General features: G+C 39.6%; 1 protein-coding gene across 7 annotated transcripts in view; it reads right to left on the reverse strand.

Moving 5' to 3' along the window:
- Positions 1-4629, reverse strand: part of MOCS2 (molybdenum cofactor synthesis 2) — a 31771-nt gene extending 27142 nt beyond the window's left edge. For 3 of the 7 annotated variants that reach the window (XM_072921620.1, XM_072921621.1, XM_072921619.1), the window contains exons 1-2: positions 1045-1191; positions 875-950 (exon numbers count right to left, since the gene is read on the reverse strand). Coding sequence is in view for 2 of the 7 variants with exons in the window: in XM_032744012.3 (XP_032599903.3) it covers positions 1065-1191; positions 3732-3853; positions 4184-4486 (552 nt within the window). In the remaining 5 variants the exon portion in view is untranslated. Of the gene's footprint in view, positions 1-874; positions 968-1044; positions 1192-3731; positions 3854-4183 lie in introns of those variants that run through there. The other 4 variants (NM_001245457.2, XM_032744012.3, XM_072921618.1 and 1 more) reach the window with 4 other exon arrangements.
- Positions 4630-20577: the final 15948 nt, after the last annotated feature.

Consider the following 20577-nt stretch of genomic DNA (forward strand, 5'->3'; position numbering starts at 1 on the left):
TCAGCCAACTTTTTATCCAGTGCTCATGCCTGAATTTATGCACAACACAGGCACTATCTATCTGCCCAAAAGACTAGTATACATGTGAAATTCACTTCTCAGGAGCCTCACTGAGAGAATATTAACGACAAATAACAAGCAATGTCTTGGTTTTACTGCAAACATATTTTTTTCTGATAGGAAAGTCTGGTACAGTGGGAGGAAATTATAATTAGCCCAAGGCCCTGGTTTAACAGTACATTCAACTAGTACAGACCACTGTGTAGTGCTGGTAAATCTGTGGTGATATTGTCAGTCCCTCCTACTTATCTCATCAAATCAAGCAGTTTAAAACATAGATTTCTGATAAACATGGATTAGAGTTCTAATCCTAAAGCTGAGTATGCTCTCCAGGACATTCAGGACCTCATACTATAAGTCTATTACAGACACACAGGAGACACTTCTAACTTTTCTGAGTAAATGCCAGTCATCAGATCACCTAGGAATGAGAAGTAATCTGATCAGCAGCAATGGAACAAGCTGTAGTGAATAGATGGACTGCCACTTGAAAGCAGGCAAAAAAAATGAAGCTGTTCTAAGGACACCTTTTTACCAGCAACAAACTAACAAAATTCCTAAGCAGCAGTCAATTATTTTTACTTTATTATCTTTTCTGTTAAAAAGTGGAAGGAAATTTTTCATTATTATCTTGTTTAAGCAAGCCGAGTTTCCACTGGTAGGAAGAAACAACCATGAAAGAGTAATAAGACCTAAAACCCAGATTCAAAGCAATGCCTGACCTCTCTTGCAAATGTCTTCTTTTTACCGCATACATGTTAATCATTTACTGGTGCACTGGCTAATAGTTTCTGTTCAGCACAACTGCACTCACCAGACGGAAACACAAGTTGGGTTTTCTCAAAAGACTACTGGGGTGGAGGGAGAGAATTGCAATCACATCTTCAGACCTAAACAAGAAAAGGTTCTTGTAAAATCACACAGAAACCATGAGGTATTTTAGCACTACACTCCACAGGAAACTAGGCAGTAAGTGATACTTACCTAACAGAACCTGGGCAGGTTCAGCCTCCACTAATTGGTGGGATGATGGCAACCTCGTCCCCAGGCTGCAGGACCAGAAGCTGATCTCCAAGAAGCACGTACTCCTGCCGAACAGCAAATACTACTTGATCCCGGATGAGAGCAAGCCTGAGGGGGATTGCCAAGAGCACAAATACATTTCCAATCAATGTTTGCATTTAACCATGAGATTTCATTAAACAGCAAACTGGTGTACAGTATAGGCCAGCTGAGGTAAAAACCACTGAGACTTACACAACTTCACTTCCAAGACACTGTTAAAAATACAAACAAACACCCACCTCCTAATCTTGGATTTTCTTGTAATGGCTAAGAAAAAATGAGATCAGTATAATTTTCAGAAATCAGGAACTGGATTTGTCATAGGCCTATGTCAGAACAAACCAATCCATATCAGACGCACTTCAGAAGCTTACAATAAAAAAGTTGGTAACTCAAGAGGCAGCAACCATCCAATTTGGGATTAGAAGGAAATACTGTCTTGATGCAGTCTGGCAGGACTCGAACAAATTTCTTATACACCAAGAAGCATTGTGGTATGCTGTTCATGAGATCTCATGAAGATTCAGTGGTCAGAGAGTTGCTCTTGTATGTGCTTAGACTTTGTGAAATTTTGGGTCTTTTGTACTTACAGGTCTGAAATCTGCTATTGATAAGGAGTGGCCACAGAACTAAGAGAGCAAATGTGATGTGTCTTCTGGCACATCTTGTTTTTATATGAGATATTGCTGTGAGAGTCCATAGTTCTTCAGGCAGGGAATCATTTCTATGACTAAGTGCAATTACATAGCAAGCATGAGGGCCATAGCAGTAAGACAGGAGAAAAAAGAATTGCATTTTACTTCAGATGGTGCAGGCATCATAACAGTTCTTGTTTGAGAATACAAAATCTGGCACAGCCAGCTCAGCTGTATCACCTAGAAACAAGTAAGCAGACCAAAAGAGTACAAGTAAAAATCATCTTGTTTCCTACAAGCCAGATAGACAAAAGTAGTGAAGGCAAAGGCTTGACAAAACACACTAGCAGTGATTCAGAGAACAGACTGAAGGGAAGCATTGTATGAAAGCAAAGCAGGCCACTAAAGAACTGTGCACTTCCATGAAACTGAAGTGCCCATTAGAAGGACAGGCTCTAATTAAAGTCCCTTGCAAGCTAATTAGTTGGGTAAAATGTGTGGAACAGAAAAGCACTGTCAAGTACACTCAAGCTCCAATTTGAATATCCATTAGCAATGTGAACAGAAGTCTGTGGTCAATGCCCTACAATTATATTGAGTTTTTCCAGAAAATTCTACTGCCCCAAGTCATCATTCATAAAAGGACAAAGTTGACAAATTACAGCAAAACGACCAATGGTACTGCTGCTGCTTCTGACATAGACGAAAAGGCTGCAAAGTAAAATACACACATTCCCTACTGCCTCTAGCACTCAAACACACTTTACCTCAATTCTCTGTGAGGAAACGGTCCCTGGTGCAGTGTTTTGTGAAGAGTTTTTCACTTGGAAATAGATACCAATGCTAAATAATTCATTTTTTTTTCACGGTGTTTGAGAGCATTTTACTAAAGAAAGATTGTGCCTAAAGGAAGACTTGGACACCTACGTCCAAAGTTATAGAAATTACAAAGCACTGAGTACTAAATTCTGAGAACCACAACCTCTTTTATACCTTACTTTTTTTTTACCCTCTTCTATCCCTACAAAATGGTGCTCACCCTTGTCCATCAGACTAGTTCTTGACAGGACTGAGCACATTCCCTCAGCTTTAAACAGAGGGCACATTTTTGTTGACACCCCCAAGAGCACCAATGCTGCTGAAACCCTTACAGCATACACAGTACTTTCTCCTGACCAGACCCCTTATGAAATGCAAGCAGAAGTGTGGGTCTTTTTCAGAGCATTGAAGTGGATGAACATATTTGCTGTATTAGGGCTGAGTGGCTGGAAACTTGTGGAGGCTTCATCTCCCTTCATGATTTGCATTGCAAAGTGTGACATAGGCTCAGACCAATGGCTTACAGTGCAGTTAATCACAGAATCAATTAAGTTTGAAAAGTACTCTAAGATGATCAAGTTCAACTTATGACTGGACATCACCATGTCAACCAGACCATGGCATAAAGTCCAATCTTTCTTTAAAAACCTTCAAGGATAGTGACTCCACCACCTCCCTGGGCAGCCCATTCCAATGTCTTTGCATCCTGTCAATGAAGAACTTCCTAATGTCTAACCTAAGCAATTGGAAAAGCCTGCCTATTATCATTTATTTCTCATTTATTGTCCGGGCCGTGCTTGATACTTTCTTGCAACATCTCATCTTCTCCACAGACTAATAACATAGTAGTTTGCAGGTTAACACACCACAGCCCTCCTGGACAATGGGCCATGTGCACTCTCAGGCCCAGTTTTGGGTACATCTCCTGCACTTGGGCTTTCCTTCTGTATGCATAAAGCTACAACACTTCCAGCTGTGCAAAACACAAAACATTTGGAGCGGGTCACCAAAAGAAGGTAACACCACTGTTTTTGTGCTGTTGAAGTACTGCTATGTGTTCCAGCCCAATGCTAAACACCGAATTTGTATTGCAAAAAATTTTTTTAAAATCCACGTTGCTTTGTGCACCTCAGGGGTAAAGTGGCTGCATACCTGGGGTGGACCTTGACGATCTCCTCCCAGAGCTGCAGAGAGGTGATCTCCTGTGGCACCGAGAGCGTCTCGCAGCGCAGCCCCGCCAGCTCCGCGCTCCTGGCGAAATACAGCACCGAGACCTGCCGGGGACAAACAACGCTCAGGGCCGCAAGCCTGCCCAGACACCGCTCCCAAAATACTCACACACAGCCGCAACCAGAGCGCCAGGGAAACCTTTCCCATGCTTGTCTCGATGCCGATCGGCTCCGCCGCTGTCTCCTGCCCCGGCTGTCAGGACAGCGCGGAAAGGGGAGCGGGCGGGGAGCGGTGAGTGCCCGCGATCCGCGCCCGCCGCCCAGGCCGCTCCCGCTGCCCGTCGGAGCCAGGGACAGCGGGAGTCCCGCCGCTTTGCCCGGCACCGGCCAAGCCTCTGCCCGGGCCGGCCCGGGGTTCCGGCTGGTGGCACCTACCTGGCAGCGCATGGAGCCGCCGTGCCGGGGCGAGCTGCCTCCGCCGCGGGCCCACGGCGGCGCCTGCGCCCGGGCGAGAGGCGCCGGGCCCGGCCCGCCCCCTGCGGCCCGGCCGGGAGCGCCGTGCTCCGCTCCGTTGCCGGGCCCCGCTCCGCTGCCGGGCCGGGCACCGCCAGTTCCGTCCCGCACGGGCGGTGGCGAGGCTGGGAGATGGCGCGGCTTTGCCCCAGAACTCGGGGTGCAGTGCTGGGGACGGCGCTTTACAAGCCGTATTTTCAGGGGGACTCGCAGCCCCGCGCGCATCGGGATTGCAGATGTTCGCAAGCATTACGCGTCCAATGCCTTGCACGTGTTAAACATCTACTAAATGCACAGGACAGGTATAATTGGCGTGTAAAAGCCACGGATCCGTTTCAATGCTGACACAGGATTTCAGGATTAGGGCCTGTTTCACCTCTGCCCTCAGTAACTGAGCACGGAAGGACAGTAGGCTGGCACTCGCCGGGCAGGGGGAGTGACGGGGCGTGTAGAAAGTGCTGCCGAGAGACCCACAGCAGTTGTTCCACACGGCATAACTGTGTGCCAGAGCTTCTCCTTGTGGGTGGCCAGGGTTGTTTCTGTAGTGTTTGTCTGTGACACTCGTAACCTCACAACAGTAATGGAGGAGCTCCTCCAGGCAGATAAACCAGGGGCAAGTCCACAGCCATTTACAGTGTGCAGAATATCATGCTGCCAAAGCCCGGGCACACAAACGAGACAGAGGAGTCCTGCAAAAATCGACTTTACTGAAAACTCGGGAGATTCCACTGGGGCATACCCATCTAGGGTCTCTCCAGTTTTTAGCACACCACAGCCTCCATTTATTCTAAACACCCTCCTACTTTTCCCATTGGGTGAAGATACAACCTTTCAGAGGTCTGCATACTAATATCTACCCCCCCCCCCCAATATGTAGCCCCACACCCATTCTTCCAGAACCTGATTGGTTCTTTCAGGTTATCTGGTCGTTTGTAAAAGCACCCATTTCTCCTGTCTTCAGTGTCATAGACTTTATGATCAGTAATTGTGATTTGGGCTGGTGGGCATTGAATTGTTAAGATTGGAAAAGACCTCTAAGATCATTGAGTCTAGTTGTTACTCCAGCGCCACTGTGTTCACCACTAGACCATATCCCTGGTTGCCATATCCACAGGTTTTTTGAACCCTTCCAGGGCCAGTGATTCCACCGCTTTCCTAAGCAGCCTGTTCCAATGCCTGATCACCCTTTCAGTGAAGTAATTGTTCCTCATATGCAAATTAAACCTCCCCTGGTGCAGCTTGAGGCCATCTGCTCTTGTTCTGTTGTTTGTTACTTGGGAGAAGACACTGACCCCCACCTGGCCACAGGCAATTGCAGGGAGTGATAAGGTCTCCCCTGAACCTCCTTTTCTCCAGGATAAACACCCCCAGCTCCCTCAGCTGCCCCTCACAGGAGCTGTGCTCCAGAACCATCACCGGTTCTGTTGTCCTTCTCTGTACAAAAACATCAATCCCTGCCGGATGCAACACTATCTGATAAAAAAAAAAAAAAAAAAAAAAAACAAACAAACAAAAAAAAAACCAAACAAACCAAAAAAAAAAACACCTAGAACCTAACAACAAAAAAAACCTTAAAAACCTCAAAGAACTAAAAAGATGGCTGAGAAAAGAAGCAGACCTTTCTGCATATTAATTCTTGCCTCTGAGTTGCAAACTCAATGAAAGTTAAAGTGATTACATTTTCCAAAAAGTGTGTGATAGAAATCATTTCTGCAGAGCAACTGCATTGTACCATTTATTCAGTACATTGTGTCTTAATCCTCTGCTGCACGGAACAAATAAGTTACTTTTTAAAACTGTGCTCTTTTGTGAATGACTAACTAGTGTTACAAATTGAGCTCTCCTAAACACAACATGTGTCAAGTGAATAAAATAATTGCTTTCTTTTTTCTCTGGGCTGAGTAATTTTGAATCTATACATCTTAGATGGAATAGATCACTTTGACATGGTGTGTATGACCCAGCCAGTAGCTAGCAAGTGGCTGGCACATTTTTCCCATGCAAAAGGCGTACCATAAGAGGTGTTCTTAGAGTGAAGTGGAGGAGTACTAGCCTCAGCTGGAAGAAATTCACCTCTCAGCCCAGAAAACAGTGAGCTTTCGAGGATTTATCTGTACATTTAGGGTTAAGACAACTATGGAATAAGGAGAGATGGGTTACTGACACTGAATTTCTGAATTTTCTTTCTTTGATCTCCAAGAAATAACTTACCTAAACTAATTCTTGAGTATTTTTCAAAGGATCAGTCTTCAGCTCTGCATTGTATAATTTAGTTAAAGGCAGATTATGTGCCTAGAAAGCAGAGGAATAGAGTATGATTTGTGACTCTTATGATCCATTATCTATGTTCTTGAACAGCTAGGAAGTAGTTAAAAGTTCTTAATCAAAACCAGGAATTAAGATGAGGTGTAGTATTACTGTCAGAAACAAAATTCTCCCTAAATACCACTTTATTCTGGAAGTCTTATCTTCCAGGAACACCAGCTTCAGCAAGAAGTTGGCAACTACACTGTTTGGTTTGCAATAATGAGTTTTATCCAGATTGATTTTGTTTGATTATTTGGTTCTTTGGCTTGTTTAGTGTTTTTGGGGGGAGAGTATAGACACCTACCTAAGATTAAATAAAACATAATTTCATAGCTCTGGAGGAGATATGTTAGCTCTATAGAGACCAGGATTCAAAAATATCCATTATATAGACTAACTCTACATGATGTTCCCTTAAAATATTTCCTGTTCTGTATCCTCCTTTCAGGCACCATTTTCTTCTTGGAGCTTTTGGGTTGGAATATGGGTATCTGCAATGTATAATATCTAGTTCTTTTACTTATTGAGTCTATTATTTTCAATTAAATCTTGTCCTAAGCAATGGGGCATTTGCTGTAGCAGAAAGGTGTGTGTGTATTCTCTCATGCCAATATGTACATTAGCCAGAATGTAGTATATGTATATTTTCAGAATTTATTACTTTCAGATGTCTTCAATTTCAAAAAAGTTATGTTATGAAGTCCTCCAAAACAGGTGTTTCCTATTCCACTTTACAACTTTTCTTGGTTTTAGTAATGTTTAATAATGAAAAACTGAAAATTTTCCTGTATACATGGGATTTCCTTACACTACCCAAATAGCAGCTTAAAGAAGTTTATTTCTAAGGAATTGCAGATGTGGGTGTTTTACCTCCTAATTTTTTTTTTTTACTTACCATCAAGAAACTTTGAACTTTTGGATGTAGCAGGAACATGCCCAGACACTATGCTTACAATTTAAAGCACTGATTCTGCATCTGATGTTGAATAGAGAGAACCACAAAAAAGTCATCAATACTTAAATGGGTACACTACTCTGTCTGCTAGTCCTAAGCTAATTTTGTAATAACTTATTACAAGAATTGGTATAAAATATGGCTGGATATCCTGGGAAAAGCAAAGTGGATTGAATTGGAGATATGTTGTTAATCTTTAATTCTTTTTACCAATGATTTACCTAATGTCACTGCCAAGAAAAAGTCTCTCTAGGACTGCACAAGATTTTGATTGTCTAATTTCTAGCAGATTTTCTGTTTCCTTTTGTTTTCATTTTAAACATTTTCTCAGAACTGTTTGGTATAAATCATGAGTTGCTGCTCTGAAGTTCAGATTTATACTTGGGAAATCTTAAAAGAATATTTTTTACTCCAGTTTTGTTGTAGTGAAGAGTTTAGGCCATGCTGATGTCAGACTTGAGTGGGTTTTTTTGTTTATTTTTTTTTATATTTTGAGGCATAAAATTTTATTTAGAAAAACAAAGAAAATTCCTTTACTTCAAGCTTCCTGAAATAACTAGGGAAAATAAGAATTATCACTTATGACATAGAATAACCCTTCATTACCTCATGCACCCCTCATATTCCTTGGGCAACCAGCCTAATCTGAAGTAATTTTAGCATCACATTTTTTCTACTGAGTTCATCTGGGGTTTTCTACTGAGTTCATCAGTAGAAAAAAAAAAAAAGAAAAAAAACCAAAACAAACAAAAAAAACCCAAACAACAAAAAGAAACCAACCAAACAAAACACCAAACAAAAAACCCAACAAAACAAACAACCTCAAAAGCCATTTGGAATAATCTACAAGGATCCAGAAGTCAGGCAAGTATAGGTGATATGTCACTGTGAATTTCAGTAATTTCACTGAATTCAGGTCTGAATTTGGCATCATACATGTCAATGCTGGTAATAATCCAGAAAACATCTTCCTGTTTTGGATGGAAGGAGAGCTGTTCCTTGAGTTTCCATTGTGGAACAATTGAGAGAAAAACTTGAAAATGTGAATCTGTCTGAGACACTGTGACCTCTAGGATTCACATGTGTGAGGTATATGTGGCTGTTTGACCAATGTATTCAATATTTCCCTTGGCACTCTTTGAAATTGTCTATTAAAAAACAGATGGTGCAGTAGTTACATTTTGAAGGGCTAGAAGAGCATGACTACATCTGGAATTAATATTTAGCTCCCTAAACCAATAGATCACCCAGTTTTAAGAGGGCCTTCTAATATAATTGCATTGCACAAGTACAAAGAAAGAATACACGGCTTTAAGGCAGAGTATAAGCAGTCCGGAACTATAACTCATAGCCACACAAGTCTTTCTGTTCAACTATCTCATTTATGGGCAAGTCTTTTCTACAAGAATTTATTTTTATTGAGCAACAGCAGTAAGTGAAATGTGTAACTTCTTTAATGAGATTTTTTAAATCCACAAATATTCAGGGTTTGTATAAAGTATTTTTTCTGTTGGCAACTACAGTATTCTTAGAGAGATTACATTTTTATACTGTCCCTTGCCCAAAAAGGTTGTATTAAACTGGAATGCACACCATCATCATTTAAGTAAAGCCAGTTATAGAGTTTTTGAGGATTATTAAGTTGTACAACAGATGCTCTGCAAAATGATGGGAAAGGGTTTTAGGGCATTCAGGGTTGATGCGAGGGTAAAAACTGTTTCTGCATCTTCAATGCCAAAGCAAAGTGCAAGTTTTAACTCACAGAACCTCCTATTTGAAACTGCCTTGTACTGAACTGCCTGGCTAATTGATCTGGATTATCTAAATATTTAAAATATTAAATGTGTTATTTGTCTTGGAAAAAAAATGTGCTGTCAAAAATGTACTGCTTCTTGCAAAGGTCTTGAATTTCTGTAACAAAATTATTATAGGGCAAGGAATTTGAAATACTATCAAATTAGATATCTGAAATAATGTTTAGAAAGATAAAATTTCTGTTGTATTTCAGTGAGTTTGTATGCACTTCTGTCCTTTCATAAAGCACCTAGAACAGGGAGATATGAAAGACCTGAGGATAAATAATAGTTGTTGATTTTAATTCCCAAATTATATTGTTGGCACTCTAATTATCATAATGTGTAAGAATTCGAAGCACTGTACAAAGTAAGAAGCATTTCAGAATATCAGATATATTTCAAAATATTAAAATATTTTTCTTAAGCCAATGGAATTCCCCAGGAACTACTCAGATTTGTGGGCGACAGATGAAAATGAAGAAAACCTCCACTGGTTCATAATTTGCAATGTGAAATTACAGAATGCAGTTACCTTGCCTTTCAATTATTTATGATCATTATAGCTGCTTTACTCAGCTTGAATGGGGAAGTTTTGCTGAATTTTTTACTTACTATTATTTCAGATTAGTATATCAGTTTAGTATCTTTATTGCAAGACAGTGTGTTTAGCTGCCACTGGGGGCACACACAGCACAATTGTAATAGAATATTCTGCAAATGCCAGTCTATCTGAGGTTTAGATTCTGGCTATATGACATGGTGATTGATATCTGTTAAAGTATTGTACAAGGTTTGCCTTCAATCTTTCCCTTACATTTAAGATGTAAACATTATATAGCTGGTTCTATAGAATGCTGCACAACTTGATTAATTCTACAGTTGGAGTTTAATATTTTTAAGAAATAGAATTAAAAATGCATACACTTTTAAAAGCACTCCAAAGGAACAGTTGTGCAGTAAACATTGGAAGTGTACCTGCTCTGGCTCCAGCAGGCGATGGGCTACAGTTGCATCCTGCCTGCTGTCGTACCTGTCCACTTGCCATCCACAGGATCCCTGCTGACAGTCTGCAGAGGTTCATCACCACACAGTCCATGTATAAAACTGAATTAGTATTCTTACTGAAAGGGATCTATGCTTTCATTCACCTGTTTTGCACACTTCCAGGAAATTAAGCCTAGATCTTGACTGATAATGTCATCCAATGAGGCTGATCAGAAAGGCATTATTTCCACCAGCCCATATGCCCTGGTCCTATACAGCTCCTCTCTCTGATGGCTGACAACTGGAATGCTTCCTTTGTAATTAGGAAAGGTGTTTCTTTAAAAACATTTTATTCTGTTGAAATTTTCCAAACCCTGGAAAAAGGATGGGTGATTAGTTCTGAAAGCCAGTCACTTGACACTTTTACATTTTAGTATGAATCCATAGACGTTTTTTGAGGGAAAGAGATTGTGGATCTGCAGATAAGAATGAGTTCAGTTTCATACTTAAAATTTACATTAAGAGCTATGCTGTATACTGGCATCCAGGTAGCAAATTCTGATTACAACTAAGTAAATGGCATTGCCTGTACTGCAGGTGGATAATGAAAGACCCTTAAACAATCTGTCCAAATTCTGTGTGCAAATCTGACATGTTAAAGTTTCTATGGCTTTGTTTTGACTAAAAGTTTCATTTTTTATTATATATAATGGCACACTTATCCACATGAGGGCACCAGCTGACACCTTATTCTCAGACCAGTATGAAATCTGTTTCTGAAATGAACATGTTTACCAATGGATGTCCCATCTTTGCAGAGCTAGAGTAAAGATTAACCTGTTAAATGTTATAGTTCTCCAATTTTGGGGGTTTTTTTCAATTCTTTGGGCAGCAATATTTTCATTTTCCCTAAACTCTACATCAGCAGAAATCTTGAAATATACTTCAATCACGTAGAGATGTGGGGATGTTAAATTTTTAAAAGAAATAAAATAATTTTTTTTTTTAATTTGGTTATATAGTAGAGTCTGAGGGAACATTCATTAAAATTGGTAAACTTCATTATTTCTTAGCTTTGGAAACAGAAAAAATATCCCGAGGTTTTAGCTTCATTCTTATTAAACACAAAACAATATGCTGTCAACACCCATTCCATTTGTAGACAAGCATACAATCAGGTTATTTTTACTATTTTTATATATAATAAAAGTTATACAATCTTAAAAAAAAATTCAAAGAGTAACTGATGTACTCTGTACATGTACAGAGTACCAATGACTGTACTCTGGGTTAGGCTGAGGACCAAAGACCAAGCTTGTCCACTTTGTTTCCTTGCTGAATATTAAGAACATTGACCAATATACACTACAGGAACAATCTCATTTCCTCTCCCACCTCCTAAAGTTTCAGACAATTGAAACTGCAAAGGCTTGAGGCTTTCCTCATTGACCAGCAGACTGCATGTGTTAAGGAGGAGGTATCAGTCTGTTAGCTACTCAGGGAAGGGTACCCAAGCAGACTGCAGGGTTATTTGACAGTGACAAGTGCACACAACATGAAGAGATGTAAAGGTTATGTTTCTTTGAAAACAATTTGACAGCTTTTTGAAGAAAATTTTCCTTTTACTTTTGAAGTCAGGGACTTCAAAAATACTTCAGTGTACATTCACGAAAAGTTTTAGCTTAGTGAAGCTAACCTTTCTAGATTCTAAGCAGTGGAAACCCAAAGGCTTTTCCAAAGAATGATTTTGAAGAAACTACCTTCTCTTGGTTTCTCCTGGCCAAGCCAATGTTTCTCCGTTGACTGTTGGTGTGAACAGGAAAAATCAGGGTTTTGGAGCTGCTCTTGGTCTTGGGGAATATACTCCCCTGGTACATATATTTCCCAGAGAAACAAAATGCCATTTTTTTGATATGATAGTTACCATGGTAGAACAGAAATCTCTGAGTCGAGTGGAGAAAGCCTAGGAAAATTTCTTCTCAGCAGAAAGCCCATAGGGCTGGCAAAATCAGAAAAGGTGTTAAATTATCCTCAGTCTATATTGAAGCACAGATACAGACACGAGCATGTTTTATAGCATGAGAAGTAACCTGAGCATGGGAACAGGTACTAAAAAATTGAGAAAATGTGAATCTTCTGAAAATCCTAATGCAAAATGTTGATTTAATAGCCTATATTTTTCTAAAAAAACAAAAAGGAAAAAAATAGCCGATAAGTGTTTAAAGTGTTACAATAGAAGAAGTTCTGCTTGATCCATAAAATATTTGATCAGCTACTTAGAAACCTGGATTAGCTGAATATATATTCATTATCTGAAAAGTCTGATGCTTTAAAAACACCAGAAGATTTCTAAGATTCTAGATCACTTTTAGCACAAGTCTGACCTCAATTTATCTCAGTGTAACTGTAATACATCGATAATATTGTAATACATTGATGCATACATAATACAGGAGAAAAATTCTATGTCCTTAGAGAATAAGACAAATCTAATGATGCGTAAGAGAGGACCTGAGATTTCAGCATGCACACTGACCCAGCAGGAATAAGTCAGAAAATGTAGCTTTGTTGCTGTAAAACACTGTGAAGGTCACTAACACTATGGAAGTGTTCATATCTGAGGGGAATTGTAAAGCTGATAACACTTTGTGTGCCAGGAATTTTGGCACGTGTGAGTCACAACCTCTTACATCTAAGTAGTACAAACAACTTAGATAAACTTTCAAAGTCATTGCAGGAACAAGAACTAAGAAAAAGATGAAAACTAAAAGACTGTAAATTGAAGCTATAGCACAGAGATGTAGCAACTCTGGCTAGAGTAGCAGTGATTTCTGTAGGAAGCTTCTGAGTGGGATCTGTCAGAAAGGATAGGAGTAGTGTTATCTACTTTTAGCTATTGAGTATAATGAACCTTAATTTGTTGTCTATGTTTTTCTTATAGTTGAGGAAGAGATAGAGACATATTCAGATAGTGGTTCAGGTTTTTTATACCAATCTGACTTTAACACTTATCCTGAGTAAGATATCTGCTGTCTAGAGGCAACTGTACAGTTTCACTGATTGTGGAAGGATCACTGGGACTAGATTAGATACAAAACTTTCAGACAGTCAAAGTTAAGTGAAATAGTCCTATTGATTATTAGTGGTGGTGTGCATTTATAACTGCTGTCTGACTAATGGTGTCTTCTGCATAGAACCATAGAATCATTAAGATTAGAAGATACCTCAAATCATTGAGTCTACTATTAATCTAATAGTGACATTTTCACCACTGAACTATGTCCCCAGGTGCCATATCTAGACATTGGATAGTTAACCTGATCTCCTTCTCCAACAAGATGATCCACTTGTGAATGAGGGAAGGGCTGTAGATGTCAATCAAGCAGGACCCACCTGCTTCATGGCTTGTAATTCTATACAAGAAACTTAAAATAGCTGACCTGTCTCATATTTGGTATGTGAAGACCCAGGTGCTAAAAGCAACACACAAATAATGACACCAGTGTGGCACAGGAGAAAGCGGTGATGTAGACAGGAGTCCAGATGCATGCAGGCTTTGAAGACACAGGCATCCTTGTACTGGAAAGTGGCAGCTCTGGAAAAAATTTAGAAGTAATGGCAGGAATAATGTGTGGTGTTTTTCCTTGACTCTTCTCTTGTGCTAATAAGTATTCAATGAGAGCATGGATCTTTCTGTATACTTAAAAGCTCCTCTTCCTTGGTACATCTATACCCAAATAATAATAAGTTGGTTCAAATGGACAATTTCCCAAACTAAATCCAACTCTGCTAACAACATGAAGATTCTGTGATACAGGACCTAAAGTTCCCTAAAAGGTTCCTGATTTTCCAATTACATATTTGAAATAATTATTAATATTAAAATTAATAGGAAAATCCCCAAATTCAATGATATCTTTATTAAAAGAGTAATATTTCCATAAGCAACAGCACTAACATGTTTCCATGGGTTAACTCTGATGATTTATCAGATATCTCTAACATGGATATCAGGTACTGATATGATTGATAAAGGTACTGCAGTGAACTGCAGTTATGGAAGTTTTTATCAAGCTGCCTGCTAGAGCAAACGTTTCCTGGTATAAATTATATTTACATATTCAAGTAGAATTATGATGCTCTGCTACCTTCTTTTTTTCTTCCCAGTTAAGGAAATGTCACACGTTTTTTCCCTAGCACAGCCTCAAGGCAGACTTTTGACCTCTGTTTCCTCAGTCTGGACTTCTCCTGGACTACTCAATTTTTTTTACTTTTTATTAATATTAAAGCAGTTGTATTTAATAAATATATACTCTTTTTCCGGCCACAGCAGGACCTGAACATACTTGCTTCTGGCTGATGTTTGCTTTGAAGGACAGATGGCAGTAGCCCTTTTTCCCCCACCTTTGCAGTGAATGTAGATCTACTACAGAATGTTTCAAGAGAAAAGGGTACCTGTGGCAGCTTGAGAGAAGCTTACTTTGTATTCATGTACAGCAGCTTTATAGGGCTCTGGGAACTGCAAAACCTGCTCTTTTGTAGAGATCTAGTGACCCTCAGTCAAATTCTGCAGAACTAGTAGCAATGGCAAGTAAATATTGATTAAATTTTAAAAATGTGTCTTTGCCTTTCCAAGGGTAAAACTACTACTGAATTTCATTTTTTTTTCTGTCTGGCTAAAATTTACAGCTAATCTTAAGAATAATTTTGTCACTTCCTCTTAAGCCTATGCACCTAAACAACAAGAATATATATACAGCTTATTGTATGCAGCATGGTATCTTTGGGCTTGAGTTTCACACACCTTTGTTTGTTTTCTGCAGTGAGGACATTTAATGTCTCTTTTGAAGAATTCACACTTACAAGTCTTTTCAAAATTCAGAATACCCCGAAAATATTGTAAATAATCAGCTAGTGATTACCCCTTTTTTTGATAATGCGCTGTTAACACTATGTTCAACCTGATGCTAGTGATTGCTGACCTTGTACTAAAAGACTAACAAAAGCATTTGTTGCCTGAATAGATACTCTCTAACACAGAGTAGATACACATGTAGCATTTTTAATTCTGGGAGTACTTTTGGTTAGTGGCCAGCATCACAATCAAACGTGGTAACTGCTGAAAGATGTCTAGGCTCAGCCAAAAGAAACTTTGCAGAGAATGTATATCAGTTCACCATGCAGCTGCATGAACATTGATGCCAGCTCTGGAGAGAAGGTATGGGTAGGAACTAGCAATTGGAATGTGGAATCATTTATTTCATTAGCATATGCCAAAATAAACTGCTGATGGGTCTGCTAACTAAGGGTTGCCAATGTAACAATGATATGTAAGTAAAAACTCACTACTGATAAAGTCTTTTGTTATTCATCCATAAATTTAAGAATAGAAAACTGAACACAGATTTAAAAAGAACTCAAGATGTCTGATACCAGAATGTACTCATTCTCTCAAAATTAAATTCAAAGAAGAAATAGATCAGAAATTTGTGCATGAAGATAGGCATGCTGTTGTCAAAGAAATGAAGCTTTAAATTAATGAAGTTGAGTGCCTTTCATTTTGCTGTCCATGAACATCATCAGCTGCCCTATGCAGTTGGAATCAGGGTGCTGGTAGCTCTAAGACACAGGCCATCATTTTGTGCAGACCTAGGAGTGGTTCCTGAAAAGTAAAATGGCCCTATATTTTGAGAATAAATCTAGACTCTGTGATTGGTTTGTCAAATTAAAGACTAACAAATGGTTAGCTAAACTAAAAAAATTATATTTGAAGTTACAATGAGAAATCGCTAGAGTATTAAGTAAGCTCCTAGCATTACACCAGGGCCTATGGATTACTCAACTAATCTGGAATAAAGCTTTCTCTGTGAAATTAAACTCTCCAAAGTAGAAACTGATATGGAATTTCCTTTGGGCTCAGTACTCAGATCTCAGACCTGGGAAATAAATGTGATCTGTAAGAAATCTAATAGGAGCACAAATAATACACAGTCTTGTCTACTGACCCCAAGGTAATTATTCTTTTCCTCAGTGCTTCTGTTGCTACACCTTGAGAATGCTTCTCAGGACTGAGGGGAAAATGTCACTTTTTAGACAGCACTTTTTAAGCTCCCATCTTATTTGCACACAGCATGGGCATTAGACCAATTTAAAACTGGTGATGTGCAGTTGTAGCCTCTTTAGAACTGAGACTGAATAATGCACAGCTATCCACACATAAATTCAAATGGTTAGTGGAAGCCTGTATCTTACAAGCCTATGTTTTTACCTTAGACCTTTATTTTGGATTCAAATAGATATAGAATGGATATTTTTCACAAAGTTGTTACTCAGTTTAGTGATGCTTTTTCTTTGCAGCAAAATGAGCAGGAGTTGTTAGTTAAAAAACTTGAGTTAATCCAGCATACATGTGATAAGTCATATAGTGTACATGAGCAGCAGTGGTTTGTGAATCATTTCTATTGTGTTGTCTATTTTTCACTCTGTTGATATGTGACAATCCTGGCTTGTAAACTCTCTTGCCATGTCAGAGACTGTTATTTATACCTTCTGTACCTGTTTCATCCTGACAAAATTCCCTTTAAAAGGAATAACAGCACAGATGAAGAAAATTTAATACTTTATGCAGAGCACAACACCACTTCAGATATACATGAAAACTGTGAAAAATTTTCACCTTGGTGCTGCATTTGTATGTTTCTGATTCAGATTTGTCTTCTGTCTCTTCCAACAAAGGATCTATTTTATTTTTTCCTTTTTTCCCTTTATTTATTTTTTCCCCTCATTTTTTTTTTTTTTTTTTTTTTTTTTTTTTTTTCCCAGTCCTTTCATGTCGATAGTGGCAAATTGGTTTTGGCAGCTATGAAGGAAAATTAATGTCCCCACATTCAAAGGCCAGTATTTGAAAGGACTGTATATAGATGAGCCATATATTTCCATCACATGAATGAGACAGAGCAACACTGTCAAGAAGTGCTGGAAAGGAAAAGTAGAATACCTTTATTTCAAAGACTTTACATTACCACTGTTTCTACATTTTCATCTTGGAGCTTCTTCAGTTCTAGCTTGCCCACTTTCAAAGACATTTTATTGTTACTGTCAGACTGATGCTGCTTCAGAGATTTTGCTACAGTTTAGTAAATGAAGAGAAAAATGTCACAGCTTCAGTTATAAGCATATATAGGGAGAAAATAGTGTACTTTATGAAGTACACGTCATTCTTTAGGAGCTAAAGTACAGTAACAACCTTTAAAACCATTGTATTTCCCAAGCTGCAAGGGTTTTCACAGTGGTGCTACCCCAAGAGGAAAATTTAAATATAATCCAGTAAAATTATGCAACTCAGTATCCTTTTAAAGACCAGTTTATTTAATTTCACTGTCATGCAGACTAAAGCAGCCTAGATCACCATAATCTTAAACACATGTCAAGATGGAAAAGGAGCACAACAGCACAAAGATCCTAACAGAATCTGTTAATATTCATGGAGGGTGTGATACTAAGGGATACTGCATATATAAATATATTTACACACATATATACACACACACACATATATATATATGTAAATATATATATATATATATTTATGGCAGAAACATACCACCACTCTCTCTCTAGATCAGAAATATGAATGGATATTCACTGACGTATGCTTGTCACAGATATCTCCCTGAACTGGTGCATCTTGGTTACTGCCTCTGACCAGAGGTTATGCCACACCCCCAAAACTCTTCTCCTTCCTTCTTAGTTGGTGGGAACTAAGAAGCAAACTTGGCCTCAGCAGATGAGCCCGTGTGCTCTGGCCTCCTTCAGGCCAAACTCAGCTAGAGCTAATTTTCAGGAGAGCTGCAGGCTTTGGCTTTCTTGTGGATACATTCTTCTCCTTCAGTTTTGTTTACTTGTCCCTCAACCTGAGGTAATTAAACAAAAGTGTCACTATTGTATCTCAAGTTCTGTTGAGCAGCTTGAATCATAGTCCAAAGCTCCAGTCAGGTCAAGGATTGGTTCCCCTTGGTGGTCGCAGCTTCTTTATACGGTTTTGCCATAATGGGAAAACGCTTGCTTCCTAGCAATGCTTAGACCATTACCCATAACATTTCAGTCTCTGACATATCTGTTGTGCCCAGATCCCCTGTGAGGCTTTGGACACAGTGCTACATGACACCCCAAGCCCCACAGTGCAAAGGCCTGGCTTTGGAGGGTGAACTATACACGGCATGAAATGTTGGGCAGATGGATGCAGCAAGGGGATTTTGGTCAGTGGCTCCATTTCAAAGTGGAGACTGGGAATGAGAGGTGTCCCTCAGGGCTCTGCCTTGTCACAAGAGTTCTTTAATGGCTTTGCCAATGACACAGACATTGTATGGATAATCAGCACACGGTTTGCAGGGGACAGGCAGCTGAGCGAGGCAGAGGCTGAGGAGAAGTACTTAGGGGCGCAAATAGAGGAAAAGCTCAGCATGAGCCGGCAATCTGTGCTGCCAGCCCAGAAAGCCAGCCATGTGTTGGGCTGCATGGAAAGGAGCAAAGAGCAGCAGGTTAAGGGAGGTGACTGTGGTCCTCTAGTCCATTTCTGTGATACTCTACCTAGAATACCATATCTGTGTCTGATGGCCCAAGCTTAAGAAGGATGTAAAATAGAATAGAATAGAATAGAATAGAATAGAATAGAATAGAACAGAATAGAATTCAGAGAAGAGTGATGAAGATCCTCAGAGAGCTGAAGTACCTCTGCTATAATGACAGGCAGAGCAGAGAATATGTTCCAATCCAACTGGGGGAGATGCCTCTGCTTAAACCAAAGCACACAAACGAGACGATATGATGACAAAATCATGCAGATTTTAATTAACATGAATTTTATTTAACAAGAAATGTGAATTAGAGGGATAGAAACAAATAGGAAAGAGGTCTCAGAGAAAAAACAGGAGATAATCAGATAGAATTAGAGGATCTTTAAGGTCCTTCCCAATCCAAAACATTCTGTGATTCTAGAATATGTGTGTATGTGTATTTTAAATTGATATTATTATTATCATCAATATAATATAATTATCATCAATAATAATAATTATTGTTATTATTTACTACTATTATTTCTTAATCTTATTATTCTTATTATTTTTCTTCTTTTACTTATTATTTTTACTACTATTACTATTTCTTCTTCTACAAATTATTATTATTATTACTGTTACTGTTACTATTATTATTATTTAGTACTACCAATTCTTCATATTCTTAATCTTATTTTATAATTTTTACTATTCTTATTCTTTCTCTGTTTTTTTTTGTGTGTGGGTTTTCTTTTTTTACTACTACTATTTCTTAAACCCACCTTTCATAATTTGTTTTGAATTAGCTGTGTGTGTTACAATCCTGCAGTGTGCACTGAGACCCTGGGAGCAATACCTCCTGTCTTTACCCATTCCTCAAGCATAAAAACCCAAAGGATCAGCAGGTAATCCTTTCAAGATGTGAGGTTTCCTCCAGGGAAGATTCCTCCAGGGAAGGTTCCACCAGGAAAGGTTCAGATTAGGTATCAGAAATTTTCCCTGAGAGAGTTGTCAGGCATTGGAAGAAGATGCTCAGGGAGGTGGTAGAGTCACTATTTCTGGAAGCGTTCAAGTGTTGTCCAGATGTGGCACTTGGGGACATGGTTTCAGGGTGATGATGATGGTGCCAGAGTGACAGTGAGACTGGATGACTTTCAAGGTCTCTTCCCACCTTGGTGATTCTCTGTGATTCACCGCTGAGCCACCTGCCACCAAATGTCCTCCAAAAGTGCTGGTTTGAGGCTGGCTGCATCAGTAATATTTGGTCTTTGGAGCACCCACTTGGGATGCTCCAAAGCACCCAGGCACTGCTGAAGCTGCAGGGCCATGTCCAGGCAAAGGCTCCCTCAGGACGCGGGGCAGGCTGTGCGCCAGCCACCACTTGTGGGGCCCGGGCTGGAGCCAGCAGCAGGCCCTAATCCTCAGGCTGTGGTGCCAGGCAGGGGCAGCAGAACAGGCTGCACAGCGCCCACAGCACCTGTCTGAGACAGGATGGACGTTTCTTGTGGGGAGCTGGCTGCCACCTGCGGCAGCACGGCAGGAGCTGCTTAAACTACTGCCTTCCTGAGAGTGTCCTCTTTGAGAAGGGTTATTTCTGCACACCAGACACTCGCACCATGCTTTGTTACACAAAGGTCGACAGAGAGAAAAGCATACAGGAGGGGTTCCTTGTATGGTATTCCAGTGGCCTTAATTAGCAGCACACCGAAGGGAGCC

This window comes from Taeniopygia guttata, chromosome Z (genome assembly GCF_048771995.1).
Source record: "Taeniopygia guttata chromosome Z, bTaeGut7.mat, whole genome shotgun sequence".
NCBI lineage: Eukaryota > Metazoa > Chordata > Aves > Passeriformes > Estrildidae > Taeniopygia > Taeniopygia guttata.